Genomic DNA, 27427 nt, shown 5'->3' on the forward strand with positions numbered 1-27427 from the left:
AAATGCTGGTAATTGAGCAATGAATTCCTGCCTTCATGGGACTTACTTCCTAGTGGAGAATGACAGACAGTAAATCAGCTACTTCAAAAAGAAGGAAAATATATATGATTGTGTATCATATGGAGATTCTTCCAAGAAAAATAAAGCAAGAAAAGGAGATAGTGTGTATATGTCAGGGGCTGGAGGCTGCCATGGAAAAGGGACATTTGAATAAAGACCCAAAGGAGGAGGGGAGCAAGCCATGTAAATATCTGTGAGATGCACATTCCAGGTAAATGAATAGCAAGCACAGTGGTCATAAAGCAGGAGCCTACCTGGTGTGTGCCAGGGCCAGTAAGGCGGCCAGCAGGGCTGGAATGAGAGAGAACGGGAAGGTAATAAGGTAAAGAAGTAAGTGTGGGGGGCAAGGGGCCTTCTAGACAATTACGAGAACTTTAGTTTTTAACTCTGTTGAAATGGAAAAGCACCTGAGAATTTTAAGCTGAGCTGTGACCTGATCTGATCCACCTTTTAACAGGATCATTCCAACTCTAATTTGAAACAGATTCAGGGGGAGGCAAGGGTAGAAGCAGAGAGAACACTTAGGGAGTTTTCTCTGGAAAAATGAAACAGCCTTTTAGCAGACCCAGGACATCCAGCAATGAGCTTGAGGTGAGAAGCTAGAAAAAGGAGGAGTAAGGAAAATTCTACACATTGAACATCTGGAATTCAGCCTTTCTCCTCACCCAAGCTATCTTTGTCTGCCTTGCTTTCAGAAGGCTGATAGTCATGTAGAAGACTGGGGTATTCTTTGAAAAACTGAACAGCCTCAGAGAAAGGAATTCCAGATGGTGACAGCTGGCCACTCCCTCAACATTCAAAAAAGCCCTGCACATACACAGGAGCTTCCCATCAGCCTTTGGATGCCTCTTGCTTCACTGTGAACAGAAATCTCAGAATCTCCAGAGACATGAAGCAATTATCCAACACAGGAAACCATGCCTGAAACAAAGAGAATAAAAGAGCCCTGAAGATATAGAGGCTATGTGAAAACTTTAAAAAGAAATAGATTATAACACCCTCAGTGAAACAGAAGATCAGGCATCTATAAAACAAGAACAGGATGCTATGAAAAAAGATTAGAAAAAAACTAGGTTCTTAGAAAGTGAAAATAGAAACTTCAAACAAATGTTGAAAAATGAAGTCAAGAAAGTCTTCAAAAGTAGAGCAAAAGATAGGGAGGTGAAAAATTGGTGAAAAAATATGAACAAGAGGATCAGTCTAAGAGCACCAGTAGCTAACTCCTAATTTCAGAAAGAAAAAAAAACAAGTGAGGGAAGGGAATTATCAAAGAATAAACCAAGAATTTTCCCAGAACCAAGGGACATAAATCTGCATATTGAAAGAGCCCACTGAGCGCTCAGCACAGTGCATGACAATCATGACTTTCAGAATGTTAGGAATAAAAGATAGATCCTAACAACACACAGGGCTTCCCTGCTAGCTCAGATGGTAAAGAATCTGCCTGCCTTTACTGGCTCAGAAAGTAAAGCATCTGCCCGCAATGCAGGAGACCCAGTTTCGATCCTCGGGTCGGGAAGATCCCCTGGAGAAGGGAATGGCAACCCACTTCAGTATCCTTGCCTAGAGAACTCCATGGACAGACCATGGGGTCACAAAGAGTTGGACACGACTGAGCGACTAGCAAACACAACAGCATATAAAAAGAAAAAAGAAAGATTGCACACAAAGGACTGGGAGTCAGGAAAATCATAGACTTTGTAACTGAAAACTCGAGGACAAGGAGCTCTGCCATGACAACTCTGTGAGACCTCTACACATTCCCGACTCCTAACCAAGTGTGAGTGTAAACTAGAGATGTTTGTAGCTTGAAAGGACTCAAACTCTGTACCTCCTCTGTATCCATTCGCAGAAAGCTTCCAGTGAATATACTTGAGCAAAGTGAGAGAATAAATCACATAGACAAAGAATACAGAATCCAGAAATCAGAAGAACTGAAGAAAAGGGAGTCCCAGATGATGGTTGAGGTCAGAAAAATGGAGGACTTTAAAAAGGGGGAATACTGCATTAAAAACTGAATTAACAGGGGATTGGAAATGCTTAAGTATTTTGAAAGAAATAATGATAGCTATGTGAGAAATAAAAGAAATTAAGGGGACTATTTCAAATAGGTATTTAATTGTTTAGTTATAGTATTATTTTGATTGAAATATTTTTAGAAAATTGAACAGGGCATAGCTTTCTCACCATACCAGTCACCATTATATAATTCCATCTCAGTATCTAATACTGTCTTAAGTCATCTCAGTTTCTGGTAAGGACTTGGAGCATTGAAGAATGGGTAGAACTTTACAAGGAGAAGAAATTTTTGTGTGAAAGTATGTTCAGGGAACATGACAGTCTTTTGTGGGTTTGGGTGCTACACCAACACTCTGATGCTTCAGGCTGGCCCCCAAACCATACTGCTGGCCCCATTTCAAATGGTCTCCAACCCCTGAAACTCCTTTCAGCCAGATGAATCCCACACTCTTCCTGCCTTTCTCAGTGATCAAGACTTTGGACCTTGTTTTCCTATTGAAGACCTTCTCTTCCTCTACTTTGGACCTATCCTATTTCTTTCTTGTAAACTCAGCTTTGCTTCTCTCCTTGACTATGACTCACACCTATTGAGATGATGCTTGGCTGTGTGGAAAAGAACCAGCTACAGTGGTTTAATAAGGTAGAGGAAGACTGGGGAGGTAACAGACACTCCACCATGTCATTCACATCCCAGGTTCCCGCTCTCTTTCTTCACCATTAACCTCAGCAAGGTTATCCTCATGGTTTATCCTCAAGGTTTATCCTCATGGTTGCAAAGTGGCTGCTTCACCTGTAGCCTCCCATTTCTATCCCACACCCGAAGAAGGAAGGGACAAGGAGAAATTGTGGACACCTATATAAGGAAAATCTCTGAAATTCCCAGGAGAGTTCTGCTTATGTCTAGTTGGTGAGAAGTATGTCACATGCCCACCCTTAATGCCAAGGAGGACTGGAAAATAGACTTTTTTTTAACAGCTGGGCACATTGTTACACTTAAAAAAAATGAGTTATTTTAGAAAAGAAGAGGAGAAAAGAGATCAAGCAGGGAGTTAGCTGTCTTTGCCTCAAACTCTTTTAGATTGCTATAGATCAGTCAGCCACTTCTTTGTGCCAGTCTTTTGTCAAAGGCCCTTGAAGCCAGTGACCCCTTCAGAGTGGACCACGTGAGAAACTAGCCTCTTTATTAGACATTCGGCATGGCCCCTTGAGTCAACTTGCATCTGTATAACCTGCTGCTCAACGAGGGAACGTAGAAGACACACACCTGGGCCAAAAGTGGACCCAAGAAGGGACTTCCCTGGTGGTCCAGTGGTTAAGAAGCTACCTTCCAATACAGGGGACTCAGGTTGGATCCCTGGTTGGGGAACTAAGATCCCACATGCCACAGTGCAACTAAGACCCCACACCACAACTAGATAGTCTGTGCACCACAACGAAGATCCCACTTGGCACGAGGAAGACCCCACAAGCCACAATTAAGACTCAACACAGCAAAATTAATTAATCTTTTAATTAATTAAAATTTAAATTGACCTTTAATTTTTAAATTACTTAGTTTAAAATTTTAATTAATTAAATCAATTAATTTAATTAAAAAATAGACCTAGGAAATACAAGGGGCTACTGCACGCCCTCCCAATATAGGCATGCCCCTGGAAGATTTTATCCTGGACAAACCCCACTGTAGAGTATCAGAGCAGACCCCCCACCACATTAACACACCCTGATTTTCCGTACAAGCCATGGGATGAAAGGACCCCCTAGCACACCAAGTACTGATAACCATCGATCACCGGGGGAAATCATCCAGCTAGGATACTGACTCCTTTCTCTCCCAGGCACATTTTTAACCACCCAGGCCCTCAGTGACCCAGGTTCTGGCCCTTTCCAAGTCCTGAAATTATAAACCATATTGTCTTACAGCTCTAAGCCCCTCACCCTTCACCACCCTTTACTGTACCCAGCCTGACCTCATCCCACACTTTTACAGCCATCTTCAAGTTTCAACCTTAGTTCAAATCCAGGTGGTTACTTCTGTGCCATGCTAAGTCATTTCAGTTGTGTCCAACTCTGTGACCCTGTGGACTGTAGCCTGCCAGGCTCCTCTGTCCATGGGGATTCTCCAGGCAAGAATACTGGAGTGGGTTGCCATGTCCTCCTCCAGGTGATCGTCCCAACCCAAGGATAGAACCCTTGTCTCTTATGCCTCCTGCATTGGCAGGCGGGTTCTTTACCACTAGTGCCACCTGGGAAGCCCCTTGTTATTTGTACTTCTGACCAACTGACTATAAATCAGAGTCTCTCACAAGCCCCTCCTTAGGTTCAATTAGGATACAGGAAACCAGTTTACTCACCAATTGTCAGTTTATTGCAAAGGACATTAAAGGCTATGAATCAACAGCCAGCTGAAGATGTACACAGGGTGAGGTACCAAAGGAGCTTCTGTCCTCCTGGAGTCTGGGACCCAGCACAGTGACACATGGAAGCATTCTGTTTCCCCAACTTAGACACTCTCTGAACCTCATCCTTTTGGTTCTTACGAAGCCTTCGTCACATAGGCATGGTTGGTTAAATCGCTGGCCACCGATGGCCATTAACCAATGGCTGGTCGTTGGCCATTAACCGCCAGCCTCCTCCCCTCCCTGGAATCAGAGACTGAAAGTTCCAAACCTCCATTCCAGGTTGGTTCCCTTGGCAAGCAGTCCCACTCTTTAGGGAATTTCTGAAAGTCACTTTATTAACATAGCCCCAGCCCGTGGTAAGAAGGGGCTTGTTATGAATAAAAAGACACTAATTTCACCTTGATGGCTTTGAAGGGTTTTCAGGACTTGAAACCAAATATAATACAAGCTATTCCCATTACTCTTATCTCTCAGGAAGTTCCAAGGGTTGTGGGAGCTCTGAGCCAGGAACCCTGGACAAATACCACAAGAAATGTATATTTCTTATATATATATTTGGTCACCTGAATGACCAAATATATTTCTTATAAATCATAATGTATGCATACTAAGTCACTTCAGTTATGTCAGACTCTCTGCAACCCTATGGACTGCAGCCTGCCAGGGTCCTCTGTCCATGGGATTCTCTAGGCAAAAATACTTGAGTGGGTTGCCATGCCCTTCTCCAGGGGATCTTTCTGACCCAGGGACTGAACCCACATCTCTTAAGTCTACCTGCATTGGCAGACGGGTTCTTTACCACTAGTGCCACCAATATCACAGGTCTATACAGGAAAATCAGTGAGAAATCTTGGTTTTAACTTATATGAAATCAATTTCAACTGATTTCATTACAAAAAAATGTTATTGGCTCATATAATGGAAAGTCCAGGGTTGGTTCTAGCTACAGTTTCCCTTAGAGTCAGGGATTCAAATGATGCCATCTACTCCCACCTCCTGGAAGTCCTGCTTCTAGGTTGACTTTATTCTTAGGCAGGTTCTTTCCACACAGTGGCAAGTAGGGCAGCACTAGCCAGGAGTTTACATTCTGCCTGTTTAATCTTAAGAAAGACCCTTTCTCTTCACATTCATTGGACCACCACAAGTTACACGTACACCCATTGACCAGTCACTGCCAGAGAGAAGAAATGCATGAATCAGCCAGGTCTGAGTTATATACCCACCCCTGGAGGGCAGGGGAGTGGAACCCCAAAGGAAACTCAATGTTCTGTTCCGCCAAGAAGCTACAGTGGAGGCTTGGCAAGCACAAATATAAGAGATATCTGCTAAAGATGGAGAGTCAATAATGTTATCAGAGCTGATGAACTAAAAGATCAGAATTTTGCTTTTGGATGATTAATCTGGAACCTGGGTCCAGGAGGAATTTGGGATTGTGGAAGTCTGAGGTTAGGAGGACTAGTTAGACGGCAACTAGAATGATCCAGGTAAAGGATATGACAGTGGAATAGAAAAAGAAAGGACTAGTACAAGAAGTACAGAAATTATTATGATCACTCACATCAAAGAGATATAAGGAAAAGGTATTAGGTAAAAGGAAGGTTGCCCAGTTAATAAAATGTGGGAGAATGCCCTGCTCAGAATGCTAAGACCCAGTCCATCAGATGGAATTGTGATAGCCTACCCATCACTACTATGTTCTTCCTCCTCTCAGGTAAACTGCCAGTCTTAAAAATTACAGTCACTCCCCAGATCTCTTCAGACACCTTCAAATCTATTTGGAAAAACAGCAAGAAATCTAGTATTACTCATAAAAAGAAGAAAAAGGTATGCTTTTGGCTATCTATGCCTGTGAGTAGCAGCCACCAGGGGGCAACTGTATGGAGCCTGGGTACTCCGTTGGGGTAGATGGTGCCATGAGTAGCACACGGGCTTGAGGAGAGCATGAGCATTTGCGTTCGAAGTCACACTCCCCTAGACCATCATTCTACTCTGACGGATGATGACTGTACCAAGGGACAAGCCGGAAGAGAACACCACAGTTCTCTCAAAGATTAGTGCAAACTCTGCCGCCTCTCTTTGAACTTCCCCCACCAACGCCTGCCTCCCCACCCTCGCCCCACACACACACATTCTGGTTCCCATTAGCCTACTGTGGGTCTGAAACGGAGAATTTATCTTAATTCTTTATGAAGTTGTACTGTGTTGCCTCTTTTTGTTGTTGTTCAGTCAGTAAGTCGTGTCTGACTCTTTGTGACCCCATGCACTGCAGCATGCCAGGCTTCCGCGTCCTTCACCATCTCCCAGAGTTTGCTCAGATTCATGCCCAATGAGTCGATGATGCCATCCAACCATCTCATCCTCTGTCACCCCCTCTCCTCCTGCCTTCAGTCCTTCCCAACATCAGGGTCTTTTCCAGTGAGTTGGCTCTTCACATCAGATGGCCAAAGTATTGGGGCTTCAGCTTCAACATCAGTCCTTCCAACAAACATTCAGGGTTATTTCCTTTAGGATTGACTGGTTTGATCACCTTGCTGTCCAAGGGACTCTCGAGAGTCTTTTCCAGCACCACAGTTCAAAAGCACCAGTTCTTCAGTGTTCAGCATTCTGCCTCTTAGGGCGTGTAATGATTTACATATGCTTCCTTTCTACTGTATGAAGTTGAACTTCCTTTTTCTTTTTTTTCCTATTTATGATTTCCTGTTCATTTTTTCACAGGCTAAAAACTGAATACGAATATCATATATCCATATGGATTCTATTTCCATGGACAACTAGATGTGCCTGGAAAAATATTGCTTGTACTATAATAATATTTTTCACTGTAACCAAGCCCCTTTCAAGTTCTAAAATTTGATAAGACTCTTTTATGAAAGTTCAGACTAGTGTTAGTCTTATCATGCTTGTCATTTTCTAAAATGTGGGTTTCACAAACAGGTCTTAATAAAAATAAGTGGAATTCTTCTCTGGGGCTCTTGTGCATGTGAAGTTTATAAGTTGAAGGAAGACATGATCTTTATCTAGAAAAGAAAAACTCTTCTTTCATAACTATATCTATGGTCGGGAACAACAGGAATTTGGGAAATAATAACCACTTTCTGAAAGATAACATTTCTAAAAATAGAGATCTTACCCCAAATGAGGAAACCTTCGCTTACTGCAACCTGTACCCTAAAGTTTCAGACAGCTCCATGGGAAATGGAAGAGGTGTCATGGATCAATATTTTGATGATAAATTGGATGTGTTAAATTGTACATGTTGCAGGGATAAAAAGCATAGATTGGGCAATTAATATGAAACTAGAATTCTCTGTGGAAACCTGCTGCTTTTCAGGTGACCTTGGGCAGGTCAGTTAACCTCACCATGTCTCAGTTTCTCCTTACATAAGATACAGATAAGAAGAGCACATATTCAATGGTGAGCATTGAATGATGTGACACATGTCAAGTATTTTAAGATAATACCTGGTTCATTGTACACTTTCAAAAATTAATATTAATGACTGGTATTATTGCTGATGCTAGAACTGAGTGATTCCAGTTATTTTACTTAACAACAGCTACACAGGAAAAATAGAAAAAAAAATAGGCTTAAGATCTCTTCATTTAGCACTTAGAAACTGCCATTGATTCTATGTATAATGTAACAAGTTCTGGTATGTTCCGGGCAAAAATCTAATTGTGGAAGTGAGGATGGTTATGGTAAATTATGTCCTCTCTTGAGGATCTTAGCACCTAGCAAGGAAGTCAAGATCCTCATACATTAAAAGCAAACATTAGGGCATGAGTTGAAATAGTCAGGGTAAGCAAACCTATGGAATAGTGACATCAACTTAACAGATCTCCAGAACTTATATATCCAATGTGTAAGATGTGTGAGGCTTCCTGATAAATTGTTTCTGCTTAAAAAAAAAAAAAAAATAGAACGTTTTAAAGATTTTCCACTGACATCCACTGGAAGGGACTGTAAAATCTGTGTGTTCATTTAGGTATATTTTGACAATGTCTATCAAAATGAAAAAAAAAACAAAAAACCATAACCTTGACTTAGGCATCATAAGTATTTCCTTGCACATGTCTGGAAGTGTATCTATCTATATAGACATATATATAATATAATATAATATAATATATATTATAATATATAGATAGATATACTCCCAGACATGTACAAGGAAATACATATTAAGATGTTCACAGCAGCACTATTAGTTATACATTGGAAACAACCAAATGTCTCTCAACTGGCTCTCAGAGACATAAATCACAGGAAATGTATATAGTGGAATACTGTGCAGTCATTAGGAAGAACAATGTGGATATGGAAGTGCTTATCTGGAGAGATGCGCTAGTCATACTCTTAAACAAAAAGAGCAGCCTGGAGAATAGTGAATGTGAAAATTTCACATTAAAATGAACTGATATAATATGAGGTGGCAACTTCATCTCTGGGTTTATATATCCAAAAAAATTGAAAGCAAGATCACGAAGGGATGATTGTACACCTATGTTCATAAAGTGTTATTCATAATAATCAATGATAGAAGCAACCCATGTATCCACTGATGGATGAATAGATAAGCAAAATGTGGTAACTACATACAATGGAATAGTATTCAGTTTTAAAAAGGAAGGAAATTCTGACACATGCTACAGCATGGATGAACCTGGAAGACTTTATGCTGCGTACACCAGTTACAAAAAGACAAACACTGTATAATTCCAATTATGTGAAGTACCTAGGTTACTCAAACTCAGAAACAGAAAGGAAAATGGTGGGTGCCAGAGGGACAAGGGGGAAATGCAGAGTTGTTTAATGGGTATGCAATACAGTTTCAGTTTGGGAAGATGAAAAAGTTCTGGAGATTGGTTGATAACAATGTGAATGTACTTAATGCTACTGAACTATATACACTTAAAAATGGTTAGGATGGGGGTTTCCCTGGTAGCTCAGGGGAGAAAGAGTCCACCCGCCAATGAAAGAGACATTGGTTCCATTCCTAATCCAGGAAGATCCCACATGCCGTGGAGCAACTGAGCCCATGCACCACAACTGCTGAACCTATGTTCTAGAGTCCAAGAGTCACAACTCCTGAAGCCCTTGCGCCCTAGAGTCTGTGCTCCACAGCAAGAGAAGCCACTGCAACGAGAAGCCCAAGCACTGCAACTAGAATAGCCCCCGCCTGCAATGAAGAGCCAGCACAGCCAAAAATAAATAAATAAATAAATTTTAAATCTTTAGGATGGTAAACTCTGTGTTATATATATTTTACCACAATTCAAGTTTTTAAATGAGTTGATGTGTTACATGTCTGCTAGTATATATGTAGCAATTTCTGAAGAGTCTATTAACAGTACTTGCTTTTTTCCCATTGGGTACTCAATTTACTATTTTAAGGTTTTTACCATTTATGAGCTGTCAGTTAAAAAAAAAAAAAAACCTTACAAGTGTTTGATGAACATCAGTAACAGCACTTTTGGGTTGTTATATGACCTGGTGCCAAAAGAGAGGAAGAAACACAATAAGTGCCACGTGTCATGATTTTTCTGGGAGGAATGAATAGTGGCAAAGAATGGTCACTAAGGACAACAAGACGAGTGAGTTTTTCCTCAGTGCAGAAGCAATGTAGTTGGAGCAGGTAGAGAGTAGTTCTGACCAATTTCAGAGATGTTAAAATGTGAGAGGGGGAAAAAAGACAGTCCTCAGTGTGTTTGGATGCCTGAGCTAACTAACCTGATGAGGGTCTCAGTGAGGAGTGCTTAGGAAATGACACTGGAAAAGTGGATTGGTGCTATATTGTGGCAGGATTTAAAGGACCAACTGGCACATATAGATTTCGCTGTAATGATAATGCAGAGCCGTGGAACATTTTGAGCAGCAGAGTGCTGGGTGGAAAAGGAGTATAGGAAAATTAAACAGGCATTTTAGATTGAATGCTAGAGTCGGGAGCAGAGATAGGAAGGAAGTCAGGACACAATAATCCAGGGGCAGGGAGGTGAGGTTCAGACTCAACACCAACAGGTACCACTCCTTCTTAATTATCCTCTGGCCTTTCATCTAAGGCCCCTCTTTTTCTCTTTCAAACTGCCCAGTTCACACCAAGTGGGGCATTTTTATCCTCTTCTGGTTCCAGTCTTCTTTTTTTTAATTAATTATCTAGCATTTATAGTCATTTACAGTCACATATGCAATAGCTTAATGTGAATGAAACATGTTCTGGATGGTTCATCTGGGTTTGTTTACAGACATTTTTGTCTGGCTCGTGAAGTTACTGCGGTCAGATTTATACCTGCTACCACTACTGCTGCTCTGTCCGTTTGCTTTCTCCATTTACTTCCTGGCCTCCAAGGCCTCCCATCTCCCCCCCAGTTCAAGCTTTACCTCTTCTATGAGGTTTGCCCTCACTCCATCTGTCTTGAGGAAGGTTTCTGTCTCTTATAAGAGCACTTAATGCACACTCAACAAACAGCACTTATTACCATCTGGCCAAACATGTCCCCGTGTCCATAATTGTATTCTTACACATTTAATGCATCCTTGACTCCTCTGCCAGATTTCTGGAGTTTGGTTAGCCTAGACCCAGGGGCACAAGGCCTGACACCAGGAAATAAGGGAATGATGAGGCCCAATAGAGGTGGGAAGCTCTGAGTCCTAATCCTGACACAGCAGGTGTCCACCACTAGGTGGTAGTGGTGACCAAGCATCTTCCGGTCTCCGTGCCTCAGGTTTGGTATCTTTTAAATGGAGATGTTACCTACTTTGCTTGAGAAAACGTAACATGACCCTGGGCTAGTAATAGAAGAACCCTGGTTTCCACTGTCACCTTCTCAGAATAGCAGAATTACTTTTGTAAATTACTATAAATTTTTATAATTTTTATAATTGCTTATTATAAATTTATTTTAATTAATTTAATATTATTAAATATTAATGATTATTTAATTAATTTATTATAATACTATTTATAATATTTTTACAAATATAGCAGAATTACTATAAATTACATTTGGGGACTTCCTTATTCCTACATATAAAAAATTAAACTACCTTTAAGTTTCTTAGAGTGTGGTCTCCAGGGTTCCTGGAATCCTTTCAGGGGACCAACAAGGTCAAAACTATTTACATACCAGTATTCATAGCCATGAGCTTCCCCGGTAGCTCAGCTGGTAAACAGTCCGCCTGCAATGCAGGAAACCCCGGTTCGATTCCTGGGTTGGGAAGATCCCCTGGAGAAGGGAATGGCTACACCACTCCAGTATTCTTGCCTGGAGAATCCTATGGACAGAGAAGCCTGGCGGGCTACAGTCCATGGTATCTGCAGAGTCGGACATGGCTGAGCACAGCACATTTCTCTTCATTCTCTCTTGTGAGTGTACAATACTGGTATTCTAAGGATAACCTGGAATGGATTTCTTACTGTTTTGAAATGAATTAATATATTTATTTTTTTCCCGTTTTCTTAAAAAGGAAATACATATGTATAAGCGTGTATATGTACACATCCATCCTACACAAACAAAAGTTCTTAAATGTCCTTAAGTAATTTTTAAGTGTAAAGGGGTCCCGAGACCAACAAATTTGAGAACTGTTGAACCAGATTCCTAGCTCGTCATTCATTCACTCAACAAATAACTGTTCCTCCCGAGGCTGCATTTCTTAACGAAGGCGATGATCGAGAAATAGTCCCCGCTCCCAGGGCGTTTACCTTTGAGAAGGACGGCAAACGAATATATCAACAAGACAGCTTCTAAAAGCGGTGTCATGAAGACATAAAGCAGGACACGTGTTTCCTGCGCAGGGAAACCCTCCACCGCGCAGGGTCAGCCCGGGGTGTCTCAGCCCGCTGAGCTGGCCGGGCGTTGGGGACGTGAGTACCGGGAACCAGGACACCGGGAAGCCGCTGGTGCCGGCGTATGGTGACGTCACTGGGCCGCGCCAGCCAATCGCGGGCGCCCCCCCGTCCTAGACCCCCGCGGCGGCCCGCGGCCTGCGGGCGGCGCTGTGGCCCGTCGGGCGGCCCCACGGAGCCGCCATAGCCGCCCGCCTCCCACGACCCAACGTCTCCGCCGCCGGCTCCGCGCCGCCGCTATGGCCGACGTGGAAGACGGTGAGGAACCCTGCGCCCTGTCGTCTCACTCGGGGAGCTCAGGATCCAAGTCGGGCGGCGACAAAATGTTCTCTCTCAAGAAGTGGAACGCTGTGGCCATGTGGAGCTGGGACGTGGAGTGCGATACGTGCGCCATCTGCAGGGTCCAGGTGATGGGTAAGCGCAGCACGCGAGGCCCCGGCTGTGCTGCGGCCTCCGCAGGCCCGGCTCCGGGCGTGGGGGGAAGGACCAAGCCTCTGAGAGACCGTTCCTGGAGGAGTGGGGGCGGGATCGCCCTGCCCTGGCGCCGGGAGACCGCGGGCCACGCCCGAGCTGCTGGTGATCCGAGGGCTGCGGCCGCTGCCAGGGGCCGAGGGGTCGTTCAGCAGACGACCTGTGCCGGGGACGGCTATTCTGGGAGAAAAGGGGATAGCAGGAAGGACAATTAAACAAGGTCATTTCCAGTAGTGATCGGTGTGATCACGACAATAAAAGTAGGTGATTTAATGGGAGCTGGGAGGAACCACTTCGGTTTGTGTGGCCAGCGACGGCACCCTTTGCCGAAAACAAACCACACAGACGTCAAGGTCAAGGCCCTGAGTCAGCGGATCAGTCTGATACTTCTGGTCACACACCAAAGTGATGCTCCGGAGTCATCTTCCACAAAAACGACCACTAGTCGTGCTCTGGAGAGGCGCGGGGAAGAAGAGTGTTCCTAGCCGTCCCTTTTCTGGATTGGCTGCTGTTCTGCTGGCTTTTAAACCTGGATGATTCAAGATTGGTCAGATAGCACTCGGTTGGCTTGAACTAGAAGAATGTAAACCCTTTTACTCAGAGGCGTGAAGCTTCATCTCTTTCCTGGCCACTCCCCATCGTAGCGTTCCATCTCTTGGAGAAGGGTAGTGCCCTCAAATCCATAAGAAAGCCCTCTTTTGCAAACTTGTTACTTTTTCCTATGATATTTTTAATAAAAATATTGGACCAAGTGAAGCCTTTCAGAACAGCTTCATCTCGTTGTGTTTTATATGGTCTCTGTTTTAAGCTCTTAGACGATCTTAAAAAAGAGTTGCTGTTTAAATGCACATTATATTTTTAAATAGGGCCTTTAAAACTACAGCGTTTAAGAGCGCCTTAAATGTCATTTCTTGAAGGTAGTTGGAGAAAACTGAGGCTTCTGTAGTTTGAAAACTTTGTGCCTTGCACAGAAAAATGAGACCGTTGGAGAAAATAACTTAAAAGTGGCTTTCCCTTCTTGAGCATTGAAAATTCAGACCTACCAGAAACAAGAGGTTTCTCCGTTTACTCTGTCTGTAGTATGTGCTTATGTTTTTCATTCGTAGGAATTTGTTTTAAAGAGAATTTGCAACTATGGGATTCAAATATTTTTTTTTTTACTTTTTAAAAGAACTAGATTTCAGATGTGATCCACTTATTTTGTATATCGGGTTTTTAGGTACTTAGTTTATGGGCCTGCAATACAGCCCCCTTGCCCTAACCCTTTCTTGAAAGCTAGAATCATAACTTCCAGTTTGAGGGATTTTTGTTCTTTTTTAGTTTAAAAATTTTTTTTCCTAAAAGAGCATTTTATTTTCTCCCCAAAGAAAAATTTTAAATTAGTAGGTAGAAATGCAAAATATAAAATAATAGTTGAAAGTTTCAAGAAATAAACTTTACTGGGATATTTAAGGTAAGTCAAAGTATGGGCTATAAATGGCTCACTGCTCACATTAACTTTCTAATTATAGCAAGTATTTGGCTACTGTGGATTAATGTTGCAGATTTACAGCAGCTGTACTTTGGGTTCAGGAAAGTATTCTGGGCTAGACCTCTGTATTTTGTTTATGAGGTGTTAAAATCCATTTAGTGGTCAGGTGACAGCAGAAGGAAGTTTGTTTTCTAGCATCATTCTAAAAGGTGTTACTGTACTCCTTAGAAGTGTGCTGTTTTAGATAGTAAGAACATCATCAAAAGAAAATGTTTTCTTTTATCTGAAACTTTAGGAGTTTTTATCTGTTGAGGTCAGTTATTGATAGTGAATCTAAATCAAAGCTGTAGGCATGATTCAGAGACTTCTAGATTCTATAACTTAATCCTGTGTCCTTGATATTTGAATTCATCTCATACACCTAAATGATTTGTTCTAACTTCTTGATCTAAGAGTTTCCAGTCAGCCCATTCTAATGTAGTTAACACACTCTTCCTTGGTTTCCACTCTGCCTACTGTATTGTGAAAGGAGCAGCTAGCAAGCACCGGTGAGGAAGAGGGGACTAGCTTTGCTTGTACTGTCAAGGGTTAAAGAGCCAGAGGAACCTTCCACAGCTATCTGTTAACTTGGACGTTTGACTTAACCTTCTGGAGCCTTGTTTTCCTAATTTGTAAAAGAGACGGTTGGGATCATGAACTCTAATTCCGTGACTGCACAGAACCAGAGGCATGTCTTCCCCCTTATATCATGATGCTTGCGATATTTAGTTGTTTACCTGTCCACTTTCCCATTTACTGGTGAGACCAGGGACCCAGACTCGGTCATTTTGGTGGCCCCCGGGCATTACTCTTTGCACAGGGTAGATATACTCAGTAACTGTGAAATTGAAGAAAGCCTCAGGAGGCAGTGGTTGTTTTTAATCCACACTGAAGAGGCCAGGGTGGTGTGTTTTTTTAAGGGTAAGAGCATGCAGAGAGGAGCAAACAAATGCCTGAGCATAATCCAGTGTAAGAAAAGAAGCAGGCTTCAACTCTATCCTGTTTCTATTTTTATAGAATTTTTCTCTAATTCATATTAAAATCTATTTTTTTCTGTTAATTTGAACTTACTTTCACCCAACTTTGCCTGCTTTCAGTTAGTGAATGAGTCCATTTCTTTGGTTCCTAGAATATTCTATATTACCTTCTTCACCAAGCAAATGGTAGTACAGACTGAATTTTGAAAACTTCTAATATATCCTTTTGGTTCCCATTCCTCATGTTTACTCCCAGGTAATTTATTAAAATACTTTACCGTTGTTGGGTAAATGCTTTGGGCTCAGATTATTTGTAAAGGGAGCATTTCCTTAAAAAGGAAAAATAAGAGAGAGAACCTAATATTTAGGACTTTTTATTTTATTTTATTTTTTGGATTTTTTAAATTTAATTTTTATGTAGGTTATACAGTCACAACTTCAAAACTTGAAAAAGTATGCAGTGAAAAACCTCTTCCCATTCCATCTCCTCCCAGGTGAACTTTATTATTAGTTTCTTGAATATCCTTCTAGAGTTTCTATATATATTTAAGCAAATACCAATATATATGTATGGCTTATTTAAAAGGATGTCTTGAAAATAAACTATGCGTAAAATTGATCTGTGTGCATGTGCCCAGTGAGTAATATAGTGGAATATAGCATATTTTTCCCTAGTGGTTACATCCACTGTCAGGACATCTTTTCATCAGCACTTGTAAAAATAAAGGGTCAGTAACCCTTGGGAAATTGCTCCTGGTCATAAGTAAATTAGTAGAGTGCCTTGTACTTTATTCATCTTTAAGCAGTTATGTTCAGATGAGAAATTAATAGTATGAGTCTTTTAATCTACATCTCTAACCCTTTGGGCCTTTTATTTGACTTTGAAGTGTATGGGGTTTTAAAAATTGCATTCTGAGCATCAGAATGAGAATTGCTATTTGTTTACTTTTAGATGCCTGTCTTAGATGTCAAGCTGAAAACAAACAAGAGGATTGTGTTGGTATGTTGTAATTTTGTTCTGCTTTTTCAACTGAAGGTTTTCTCTCAGTGGGGATGTTTGAATTTGCAATTAAGATTGGCTTTATCAATACACAAAAATAAACTGTAAAGCAGTGATTCATAATTAATATAAAATGTGTTGGTTCTCAAAGGGTCTTAATGGGATTGTCTGTAAGTTCTTTAATTGCTTGTAATTCAGAAAACTTGGTTATATATTATAGACATGGGCATGGTAAACGTTTTAATAATCAAAAAAGAAATATATTTTCTTCTATTAAGAAAAATATAAAATAAGGAATTTGCCAAAACATCCTTTAAATTTTGAGTATGTTACAGGTTAGTTTTGGTCAGTCAGGATTTTGTTCTAACAAAGCATTTCAGTTTTCAGTACTCTTATGATCCAGTATTTAACTTTTCTACTAAGGTGAAAATAATTCTAAATCTCCAGATTCCTTTGGATGTAGCTTATTGATAGAAATCTGTTAAATTTTACTTACATGTGGTACTACAATAGTTGTCTTAGGGGGAAAAAAAAGTTGTCTTAGGTTAAATATTGTAAGCAACTCAGATTTTTATGCCCTAGCTCTTGAGGTCACCACTTCTAAGATTGCTATATAAAAGTGTATAAAGATTTTCCTGGAAGGAAAGGTTAACTTTGTACTTTTGTTTGTGTGGTTTACATACAGCTTCTGAATGATTCATGTAGTTTTAATCAAATCCTGTTTCTTTCTTCTGAAAGACTTAGAATGAGTCTTCCTAGCTTCCAGCCCCTACAACTAATTTTCATTAAAAGGTTTTTTTTTCTTCTTTCATTGTTCTGTTATATAGCTAAGTTGGTCAAGCAAGGGACAAATGAAGCCCGTGTTTGAGGTTGTATTCCATGTTATGGGTGATTTCCCTTGATTTAAATTTTTTCTTTGAGGCTGTTTTAAAAATATTAATTTGAGAATTGTGAGGGGTAGGCCAGCTATCTTTGATCACAGAGAGGCCCTTTTTTTCTTGAAATAGACCTCTCTTTCAAAGCCAACCACTTTGAAAATTCCATTCTGTTTGTCACATGAGGAACTGCACTGCCTATGAATGACTTAACACAAATCATCACCACTTCCAGAAAACAGTTCAGAGGTACCACTAACAATGTTTAGAAGCATGCCACCTATTTATAGTAGCCTGCTATGAGCCGAAAACATTTAAAACTCAACATATCTTGGTAGATAAAACTCAGAAGGGGACTTCTCTGGTGACTCAGTGGTAAGAAATCCCCCTGCCAGTGCAGAAGACAGTGTCTGATCCCTGGTCCGGCAGGATCCCACATGCTGTGGAGCAACTAAGCCCACGTGCCACAGCTACTGAGCCTGTGCTCTGGAGCCCAGGAACCGCAGATACTGAAGCCTGAATGCCTAGAGCCTGTGCTCTGTAACAAGAGAAACCATGGCAATGAGAAGTCCATGCATCATAACTAGAGAGTAGCCTTGGCTTGCCACAATTAGAGAAAAAGCCCAAGCAGCAACAAAGACCAGCACAACCAAAAATAAATAAAGAAAATTTAAAAATCAGGAGGACATTTTTCAATAAACTAACTTAAAGGCCCAAAATGTCTCCAAGGTCAGTGCATGGGTGGAGTGGTTTGGTATCTAGGGAAGACTCATCTTTTAGGGCTTCCCTGGTGGTGCTAGTAAAGAACCTGCCTGCCAGTGCAGGAAGCACAGGAGATGTGGGTTCCATCCCTGAGTCTGAAAGATCCCTTGGATAAGGGCCTGGAAATCCACTCCAGTATTCTTGCCTGGAGAATCCCATGGACAGAGGAGCCTGGCAGGCTGCAGTCCATAGGGTTACAAGGAGTCAAATACAAGTGAACCGACTTAGTACACACACAGGTCTTTTAATCTCCCAACGTGAGAAAGACTGACAGCATGTGGAGCTGTGTGGGAGTGAGAAGCCACCGCAGCAGCCTCAGATTCTTAACAGTGATGTCAGGTTTCCAAGCATGGTGCCTTACCTCATTTTTTTTCTTCATTTGGCTGCACTGGGTCTTAGCTGTGGCATGCGGAATCTAGTTTCCTGACCAGGGATTGAACCCCAGGCCCCCTATATTGGGAGCACAGAGTCTTAGCCACTGGACCACCAGGGAAGTCCCCTTACCTCATTTTTAAAGTGTAATTTCTATATATAAGGTTCTTTTTCTTTATGACTAAAAAAAATTATTTTGGCCAGATTTAAGATTATGAACCATAATTATTACATAATAAAATAGAATGTTGAGCTCAGTAAGTTAAATTGAAGTATGTAATGTCAGATATTCTTTTTTTTTCCCAGTTGTCTGGGGAGAATGTAATCATTCCTTCCACAACTGCTGCATGTCCCTGTGGGTGAAACAGAACAATCGCTGCCCTCTCTGCCAGCAGGACTGGGTGGTCCAGAGAATCGGGAAGTGAGAGCGAACGAAGGTGTTCTTCATGCAGCCAGTTGTTCAGAGCCCTGGTGGATCTTGTCAATTGCTCTACAGAGGCTAGAACTCCCCAGGAGACTAATTCTTCGAATAGGAGATGGATCTGTGGTCTTTTGGGACTCATCAAAGGCATGGTTTAGCCTTTTTCAGTTTTATTTTCAGAAATTCTCTACAATTAAGATAATTTATTAAGGATGGTCTTTCCTACCTCTGGTATGTGTCTCACACACTGCTTAGAAGTGCTGTAAAGGAGAGGACTATACATTGAACAACCTTCATAATTTACTTACCGATATCCAAGGAGTTATTGAAGAGGTTCCATTCAGATGAGAATTTTTTGCATGCTTATGGTTGATCAGTTTTTTAAAAAGACAATGTTACAGTAACAAATAAAGTACAGTTTAAAACCCAGTTCTTATCCTTAATGTGTTCCTAATATTTATTTTTGGCAGGGGGGAGGATAATTAATGAAATTTTTATTTGATACAATTTTAAGTTTGGACCAGGGAACAGGGTAAATAAAATTTAACCTTTGGGTATATGGGATTTCAAGTGTCTTTATAATCCTCTCTCTCTGACTCATCAAGAAAACCTAGATCTGCACTCACCTAGTGAGTGGTAAAGGACAGAAATTTTTCAGCTTCTGGTTGTATTGTGTTATAATTTAACTGTGTTTTAGGTGGAATGTTAACAAGGGGAAAATGTTTACCATTGTCACATTGGGTCAAAAAGTTAATTTTGCCACATGATGTTTTAATAAATGGTTTATTATGTTTACCTCATTTGAATTGTCATTCTTGCAAGTTTATGCTCAACTTTCAACTTAAACTAATTTGGCAAGTGAATGCTTTTGTTTAATTTGAAAAAATATTAATTTGCTCTTTCTTTGGTGATAATAAAATTTTATTAATAACTTTATTACCTACAAACATAAGTGTAAGAAAATACTTAAATTTTATCAAGTCAATTCACATTCAATGGAAATATCTTAGGATAATTTAGGAACCACAAGTTCATTTTGAATTTTTCATAACATAGGCTATTGCTATGCATTTAGAAAACTAAAATCTTGAAATCTTAACCATTCACTTCTGCAGTTGTGGAGTTTGCCAGTCTGAATCTTTTTGAATCTAAGGAATGTGGATACATAAAAGAATATTAAAAGTATAATAATTAAAATAAAAATTAGAATTCTGTATGCTTTCAACTTACCTACTATTAGATTTCTTGTAAATTTTGCTTTATTATTCTTTTCACAATTAGCTACTGAAAGAATTAATTACAGTATACAATTATGTTTGGATTTTTTAAATGTTTGGACCATTTGAATGTGTTTCTTGTGCAATAAGCTATTTTAGCCTCTCTTTGACCTTCTTAAAAGGTGGTGTCTATAAAATGTGAACCAAATATTTGGCTTTGCAATAAAGAGAGAAATAGTAAGAATGTTGAGTTATTTCAGTCTGTAGGACAGTGTGTAAAGGAAATCCGGAGAATGGTGGTAATAAGTTGATTTTCCACACAGCAAAACCACGGGCCCACCTCCTAACAAAGCTCTGTTTCTCCCATCCAAGTACTAACCAGGCCCGACCCTGCTTAGCTTCCGAGATCAGACGAGATCGGGCGTGTTCAGGGTGGTATGGCCGTAGACAAAAGCTCTGTTTCTATTACACATGAGTATCCGAGGGTAGAAGAAGAGGAGGGACTGGGACAATACAGCCCTGATCCTACCCATCTGGGGTAACATCAGCTCATCTGCATAGCCATCTGAAAGTTAAATATACGTTGTTTCATCAGAAAGGACGCACTGTGACGTGAGTTCAAGTGCAAAAGTTAAGCATTGAACAGGTTTTTCCTTCCATTTGGTTAAACAGTGTTGAATTTTACCTCACTAGTGTATTGGAAACACATCTGTGATCTTGGCCTATTTAATTTTCTATCTCTGCAAGTTGTATTCTTGTATTACAGCTGACATCTGAGTAGATATCATCCTACCAAGCCCATTACTGGCTTTTTAATAAAATATGTTCTCTTTACTCTCCTGCAGTAAAATAACGTAAATGTCTCCACACATAATTAAAATGTATATAGTAATAATTGTAATATAAAGTAGAAATGAAAGTATAATTCATTTCTTTTTCAGTATGTAAATTCTTAGACACAATTATACCAGAAGACATAATGAAGTAGGCTGATGAGTGTGTGTAATCACTGCAGGAAGACAGCAACAATGTAGACTGCTGTGACTCAGAAACGTGAGGAGCTTTTCCACTGATAAGACATTTTCCTCCCAAGATGGTGGATTGTACTAGTAAAGTTCTGAACAAAACAAATGTACAATCTTGATTTACATTTTAATTGCATATTTGGTAACTTCAATGGATTTTAAAGCTAGGCACAACTGTGCTTTGTGTTTACATGTAGAAAGAGATTAGATTCTAGCCACAGATAATCATAGATTTTCCTACTACATGAGTGGACATTTGAAAGTCATGTAGGATGTTGAACTATGTTTCTTCCTATGAGACTCTACATGTTACAAGATATCACACTTCCCTGGCTTCCACTCACCAAACACCAGTGGTGCCATCGATCCTTGTGCCATCCAAAGAAAACATTTCCAAAACATCCCCTTTAGAGGTAGCATTGGCTGTTTGGAGGGACACTGGTTTCAGTGCTTGTACTGATGTATTGTGATGTATTCTTTGCTGCCACTATTTCGGAGAAACATGCTAATACGACACAGAAAATACATTGTTTTAAATATATAGGGTTCAGAATCTTGAATAACTGCTATTCTAAAGAGTTCATAGAGCCAAATCTTACTGATCCATGCCCTGTTCTCTCAAGGTATGAACCACTATTAAATTAGTGTGCAATACCTGGGATACTCGTGATGGTGAATATTCACTTTAGGCTTAAAGAATAAGCCTTAAATTATTTAAATGAAGCTAATATAGAAAGCTTTTAGGATCAGAAAAAAGTGTCTTAAGTGTTCCTTTAGAAGTTTAGTAGACATCTGATAAGAAAGGAAATATTAAAACAATGCTTTGTTGCTTTTCAGAATATTGCCAAGGGCTATCTTTGAGTAACGCTCTGAAAAGAAAGAAAAATTCCATGTTTACTTTAGTGAGTCCTTATTTTTAAAAATATTACTGGTTTTGGATGTAAGGAAAATTAGAATTAAATACAAATAAATGTAAGATTTCTATATTGGATGTTTGAATGGTGTAACAAAATACATGAGAAATGCTTACATGATGGTTCTTCCATAGCCATCTTTATGTCATTACATTTCTACCATGGTCAGGCTTTGTTCAACAAAAATATGTCTTACAGGAAAAGTCTTTTCTCTGCATTTTGTTTTCTTTTCTTTTTTTTTTATTTTATTTTTTATTTTTTTTCTTTTTTTTAATTTATTTTATTTTATTTTTTTTTATTTTTTTTTATTTTTTATTATTTTTTTTATTATTTTTTTTTCTTTTTTTTTTTATTTTTCTTTTTTTTCTTTTTTTATCTGCATTTTGATATTGAGTTTAAAGCCTGAGAGCTGAAACTCTAGTGCCAGAATACCTGGATTTGCATCCCAGTGCCAACGTTTTCTTGTGTGACCTTGAACAAGTTACTTCTCCCTTTACTTAAGTTTCCTCATGTATAATGTAGATAACAATAACAATACCTCCCTTATCAGATCGTTTTGAGGATCAAATGTATGAATACAAATGTAAAACTGAAAACAGCTTCTAGTGCATGGTAAGTGCTACTGTTTACTTCATTTTAGTGATTTCTGGAAGATGCTTTAACAGAAGTGGAACTTTAAAAAATAATGTGCTTTTAGTTATGGGGTAAAACATTCCTAACTGTTCTGAATAAAAGTATTGTGAGGAAAAATTGTTATAAACAGATTTCTTGTAGCGCTGTGAGCTTTTGCGGAGGATGGTAATGAGACCTTCATGACTTGCCTGTTACATTTTTTTCTAATTCATGTCAACAAGATTTCTAGATTTTATATTAAGAAAAGGTTTTATAAATGTTGAGCTCTCTTTAATTTTAGGTTTCCCATCTCAGTAGAAATATTTCATCGGACCTTGCAGATATGAATATAGCAGTACATTTAAAAATTTTTATTGAAGTACAGTTGATTTACAATGTTGTGTTAATTTCTGCGGTACAACAAAGTGATTCAGTTTTCTGTATGAACGTAGTAGTCACTCAGTGACTAGTGAGTGTTGCAAAGTGTCGGTCTCTTTGCAACCCCAGGGACTGTAGCCCACCAGGCACCACCATCCTTGGAATTCTCCAGGCAAAAATAATGGAGTGGGTTGCCATTCCCCTCTCCAGGGGTTATTCCCAACCCAGGGATCAAACTCAGGTCTCCTGCATTGCGGGCGGATTCTTTACCTCTGAGCCACCAGGGAAGCCGGTATAAAGTTCCCTGTGATACATAGGACCTTGTTGTTTATCCATTCTATGTTTAATAGTTTGCATCTGCTAATCACAAACTCCCAATTCATCCCTCACTCCCCACACCTCCCCCTTGGCAACCACAAATCTGTTCTCTGTTATCAAGCAGTACATTTTTTGACCACTTGATTTGGGGCGTATCCACACATTTAGAAAAAAACCATCTTTTTTGATTGCTCTCGGTTTTCATCTTCCTAGATTTTCTAGGAATAAGCTTTACGATCAATCTGATACTTTCTCTTGCCCATGCACTTGATAAACCTGAGTCACTGGTTGGAACTCAAGCTGCTTTTCCCAGGTTGGCTGAAAATAAGCTTTCCTGAGTGGCTGTAGCTGCCTTGCAGCATAGTAATAAGACTACCTGTTTTGAAGCCGCTCAGCCTGGCTTGGAATCACAGCTGTATCTGTGTGATATTGCACAAAGTCCTTAACTTCTTTGTGTCTATTTCCTCACCTAAAATGGAATAACAATATTATCTACCTCATAGAGCTGCTATGAAGATTAAATGAATTAGTGCATGTTAACTGCCTAGAACAATGCCTGAAACAGAGTACACACTCCATAAATGGTAGCCATCATTGTATTGTGTTGGCCAAAATGTTCCTTCAGATTTTTCTGCAAGATGTTACGAAAAACCTGAAGGAAATTTTAGCCAACCCAGTAGATCGCTACTGCCATTGCAGACCTCTGCCTTAATTAGAGAAAGGCCTTCCAGAAAGGCTTGTTTGCTGCTTGTAAGAATCCTGATGTTTGTGTGTCCCTACAATGTGTAAAGAACTGTCAACATGGGTTTTTAGAAGAATGGTTTTCAACCTTTTATTTTTTAACCACCTCAACACATCTGAAAAGCACATTTCATCAGTAACAATGGGATCTCCCAGAAAGATTTTCAAAATAGGATGTGTGTAGCAGACGGGCAGGGAGGAGAGTTAGGAAAAACTGCCCAGATGACAATCTCAGGTAAACATTTTGGAACTGGAACTTCCCTGGTTGTCCGGTGTTAAGACTCCGAGCTTCCAATCTGAGGGGCTCGGGTGTCATCCCTGGTTGGGGAACTAAGATTCCACATGCTACTTACTCACCTTGGCCAAGAAAAAAAAAAAGTTGGAACTATTTTAGCACAGATGAAATGTTCTACGCCAGTTGAATTTTATCCTAGCCTCTAAGAAGATGCCTACTGTCTTAATTTATTGGAACTTACAAAGAAAATATAAATTCTTTGTACCAAAATTTTAGTGTAATAGAATAATCACAATTTTTGCCAGACCACCAGGGATGTGACTTTATAAATCCAAATAATACATAGCATAAAACAAGCTTTGTGTGGTTGTTATAATAGCAATTCTTAGACCTTTATTGTACATTAAACCCTATAATGCTAACCACTACTCTGCTTTTTGTCTACTTTTATAAAAAGTTACATATAACATTGTAAATGTGTGTGCGCACTCAGTCGTGTCCAACTCTTTTCAACCCCAGCCTGCCAGGCTCCTCTGTCGATGTAATTTTCCAGGCAAGAATACTGGAATGGGTTGCCATTTCCTCCTCCAGGGGATCTTCCCTACCCAGGGATCAAACCCCAGTCTCTTGCATCTCCTGCATTGGCAGGCGGATTCTTTTTTTTTTTTTTTTTTCAGGCGGATTCTTTACCACTGTGCCACTTGGGAATAACATTACATATTTATAATAAAATTTTATTATTTATTGCTTGCCATACCAATAGAAAGAATTTGAATACAAATAAGTTTTCTCTCTTCAGAGGTGGCAGGTCTGTTAGGGAGTGTTAGATTTACAATAGCATTGTGGAGTAGAATGTAATGGACCTTGTAAGAGACACTCAGTGCTCTAGGAATTAGGAGGGACATAACACATTCTCTTGCAACATATACAGTACAATCAGCCATCCATATCTGCGGCTCCTACATCCAGGATTCAACCAACCAGGGCAAAAGTATTCTCAAAAAAAAAAAAAAAGTTACAGAAAGCTCCAAAAAATGATACAGAGAAGATTAGTATGGCCCCTGAGCAAGAATGACACGCCAATACATGAAGCACTCCATAGTTTTCAATCACAAAAAAAGTCTCCAAAAAGACATCACCTTTGGTTCTATCAACACTCCACACACCCTCATATTTGCCTGGTAGTAACCTTCTATGTAAGGTAAGGGGAGAAGGGGGCCTGCCCATGGACAAATCAGACTCCCTTAAGGAAGAAAACGTGAAATCATTTCTTTCCTGAAGGGTATAGATCTGTGCTGTTTAGTAGGGTCGCTACCACAGTCATCAAGACAGTATGATACTGGCACAAAAATAGAAATATAGAACAATGGAACAAGATAGAAATTCCAGAGATAAATCCATGCACCTATGGTCACCTTATCTTTGACAAAGGAGGCAAAAATATACAATGCAGAAAAGACACTCTCTTCAGTAAGTGGTGCTGGGAAAACTAGGCAGCTACATGTAAAAGGATGAAATTAGAACACTTCCTAACACTATACACAAAAATAAATTCAAGATGGATTAACGACCTAAATGTAGGACCAGAAACTATAAAACTCTTCATGGAAAACACAAGCAAAACACTCTGACGTAAACCACAGCAAGATTCTCTATTACCCACCTCCGAGTGTAATGGAAATAAAAAATAAGTAAAAAAATGGGACCAAATTATACTTAGAAGCTTTTGCACAACGAAGGAAACTAAGCAAGGTGAAAAGGCAAACCTCAGAATGGGAGAAAATAACAGCAAATGAAACAATTGACAAATAAATAATCTCCAGAAGATACAAGCAGCTCATGAAGTTCAATACCAGAAAAACAAACAACCCAATCAAAAAGTGGGCAGAAGACCTAAACAGACATTTCTCCAAAGACATACAGATGGCCAATAAACAAGAAAAGATGCTCAGCTTTGCTCATTATTAGAGAAATACAAATCAAAACTACAACGAGGTATTATCTCACACCTGTCACAATGGCCATCATCAAAAAGTCCACAGACAATCAATGCTGGAGAGGGCATGGAGAAAAGAGAACCCTTTTGCACTGTTGGTGGAAATACAAATTGATACAGCCACAATGGAGAACAGTATGGCTATTCCTTAAAAAGCTAGGAATAAAACAACCATATGATGCAGCAATCCCACTACTGGCCTTATAACCTTACCTTATAACCAATTATGTCTTTTTCATAATTGAAAAAGACACATGTTCACTGCAGCATTATTTACAATAGCTAAGACATGGAAGCAGTCTAGATGTCCTTTGACAGATGAATGGATAAGGAAGTTGTGGTACATATATACAATAGAATATTATTCAGATATAAAAAGGAATGTATTTGAGTTGGTTCTAATGAGATGGAGGAACCTAGAGCCTATTATACAATGTGAAGTTAAGTCAGAAAGAAAGACAAATATTGTATATTAATTCACATGTATGGAGTCGAAAAAGATGGTATTGATGAACCTATCTACAGCACAGCAGTGGAGATGCAGACACAAAGAACAGACTTTTGGACACAGCTGGGGAGAAAGAAGGTGGGATGATTTCTGAGAGCAACATTGAAATGTACATATTGCCATATGTAAAGCAGATAACCTGTGGGGATTTTCTGTATGACAAAGGGAGCCCAAAGCCAGTGCCTTGTGACAACCTAGAGGGTGGGGTGGGGAGGGAGGTGGGAGGCAGGTTCAGGAAGGGGGGACATATCTCTACCTATGGCTGATTCATGTTGATGCATGGCAGAAAACCATCACAATATTGTAATGATCCCCCAATTAAAAATAAAAGACTGTAAAAAAAATAGTGTAGCTACTAGCCAATAAATTTAAATTAATTAAAGTAAAGCTTTAAATTCAGTCCTTTAGTTACACCAGCCACATTTCAAGAGCCCAGCAGTAGCATATGGGTGACGGCTTCTATACTGGATATCACAAACAGACCATTTCCCTCATGCGAGAAATTTCTATTGGACAGTGTTGGTATAGACCATCCATTTTATAAGGTCTTTCCATCAGAATGGGTCTTTCCATTAGGTCTTTCCATGGGAGCCTTAGGTATATTAAATTCTGTTTTAAGTGTCCTTCCACCTTCCCTTTAAAAGATTATCTCTGGAAACTAGAATGTTGAACATGAGCCTTATTTTACTAATCAAATATTATCCTTGGCAAAAAAGAAAGAATTAAACATTTTAAAAATATTTACTTTTTGAAGTATAGCTGATTTA

General features: G+C 39.7%; 2 protein-coding genes and 1 pseudogene across 6 annotated transcripts in view; all 3 read left to right on the forward strand.

Annotated features, from left to right (window-relative positions):
- LOC133073779 (uncharacterized) overlaps window positions 1–7407 on the forward strand; it is a 55925-nt gene extending 48518 nt beyond the window's left edge. For 2 of the 4 annotated variants that reach the window (XM_061167739.1, XM_061167738.1), the window contains one exon: window positions 6193–6492. In XM_061167739.1, coding sequence (XP_061023722.1) covers window positions 6193–6386 — 194 coding nt within the window. In that variant the 3' untranslated portion in view covers window positions 6387–6492. Of the gene's footprint in view, window positions 1–6192; window positions 6493–7196 lie in introns of those variants that run through there. The other 2 variants (XM_061167740.1, XM_061167741.1) reach the window with 2 other exon arrangements.
- A 5064-nt stretch (window positions 7408–12471) lies between these two features.
- RNF7 (ring finger protein 7) lies at window positions 12472–19511 on the forward strand. 2 transcript variants are annotated; one of them, XM_061167744.1, is made up of 3 exons: window positions 12472–12735; window positions 16239–16286; window positions 18602–19511. In XM_061167744.1, exons 1-3 carry the CDS (start codon window positions 12568–12570, stop codon window positions 18656–18658), a joined length of 273 nt encoding a protein of 90 aa, XP_061023727.1. In that variant the 5' UTR covers window positions 12472–12567; the 3' UTR covers window positions 18659–19511. The 2 variants fall into 2 exon arrangements, with proteins under 2 accessions (XP_061023727.1, XP_061023725.1); XM_061167742.1 differs by having other exon boundaries at window positions 12477–12742.
- Window positions 19512–25186: 5675 nt separating this feature from the next.
- LOC133074281 (U6 spliceosomal RNA) lies at window positions 25187–25262 on the forward strand (annotated as a pseudogene).
- Window positions 25263–27427: the final 2165 nt, after the last annotated feature.

This window comes from Dama dama, chromosome 19 (genome assembly GCF_033118175.1).
Source record: "Dama dama isolate Ldn47 chromosome 19, ASM3311817v1, whole genome shotgun sequence".
Taxonomy (NCBI): Eukaryota; Metazoa; Chordata; class Mammalia; order Artiodactyla; family Cervidae; genus Dama; species Dama dama.

What these genes read in the sequence shown, in the direction of transcription:
- RNF7 (XM_061167742.1), top strand. Translation starts at nt 12,568, where the DNA reads ATGGCCGACGTGGAAGACGGTGAGGAACCCTGCGCCCTGTCGTCTCAC. An exon ending in CTGCAGGGTCCAGGTGATGG is followed by an intron (nt 12,743 to 16,238) that starts GTAAGCGCAGCA and finishes GTTTACTTTTAG; the next exon opens with ATGCCTGTCTTAGATGTCAA. An exon ending in CAAACAAGAGGATTGTGTTG is followed by an intron (nt 16,287 to 18,601) that starts GTATGTTGTAAT and finishes TTTTTTTCCCAG; the next exon opens with TTGTCTGGGGAGAATGTAAT.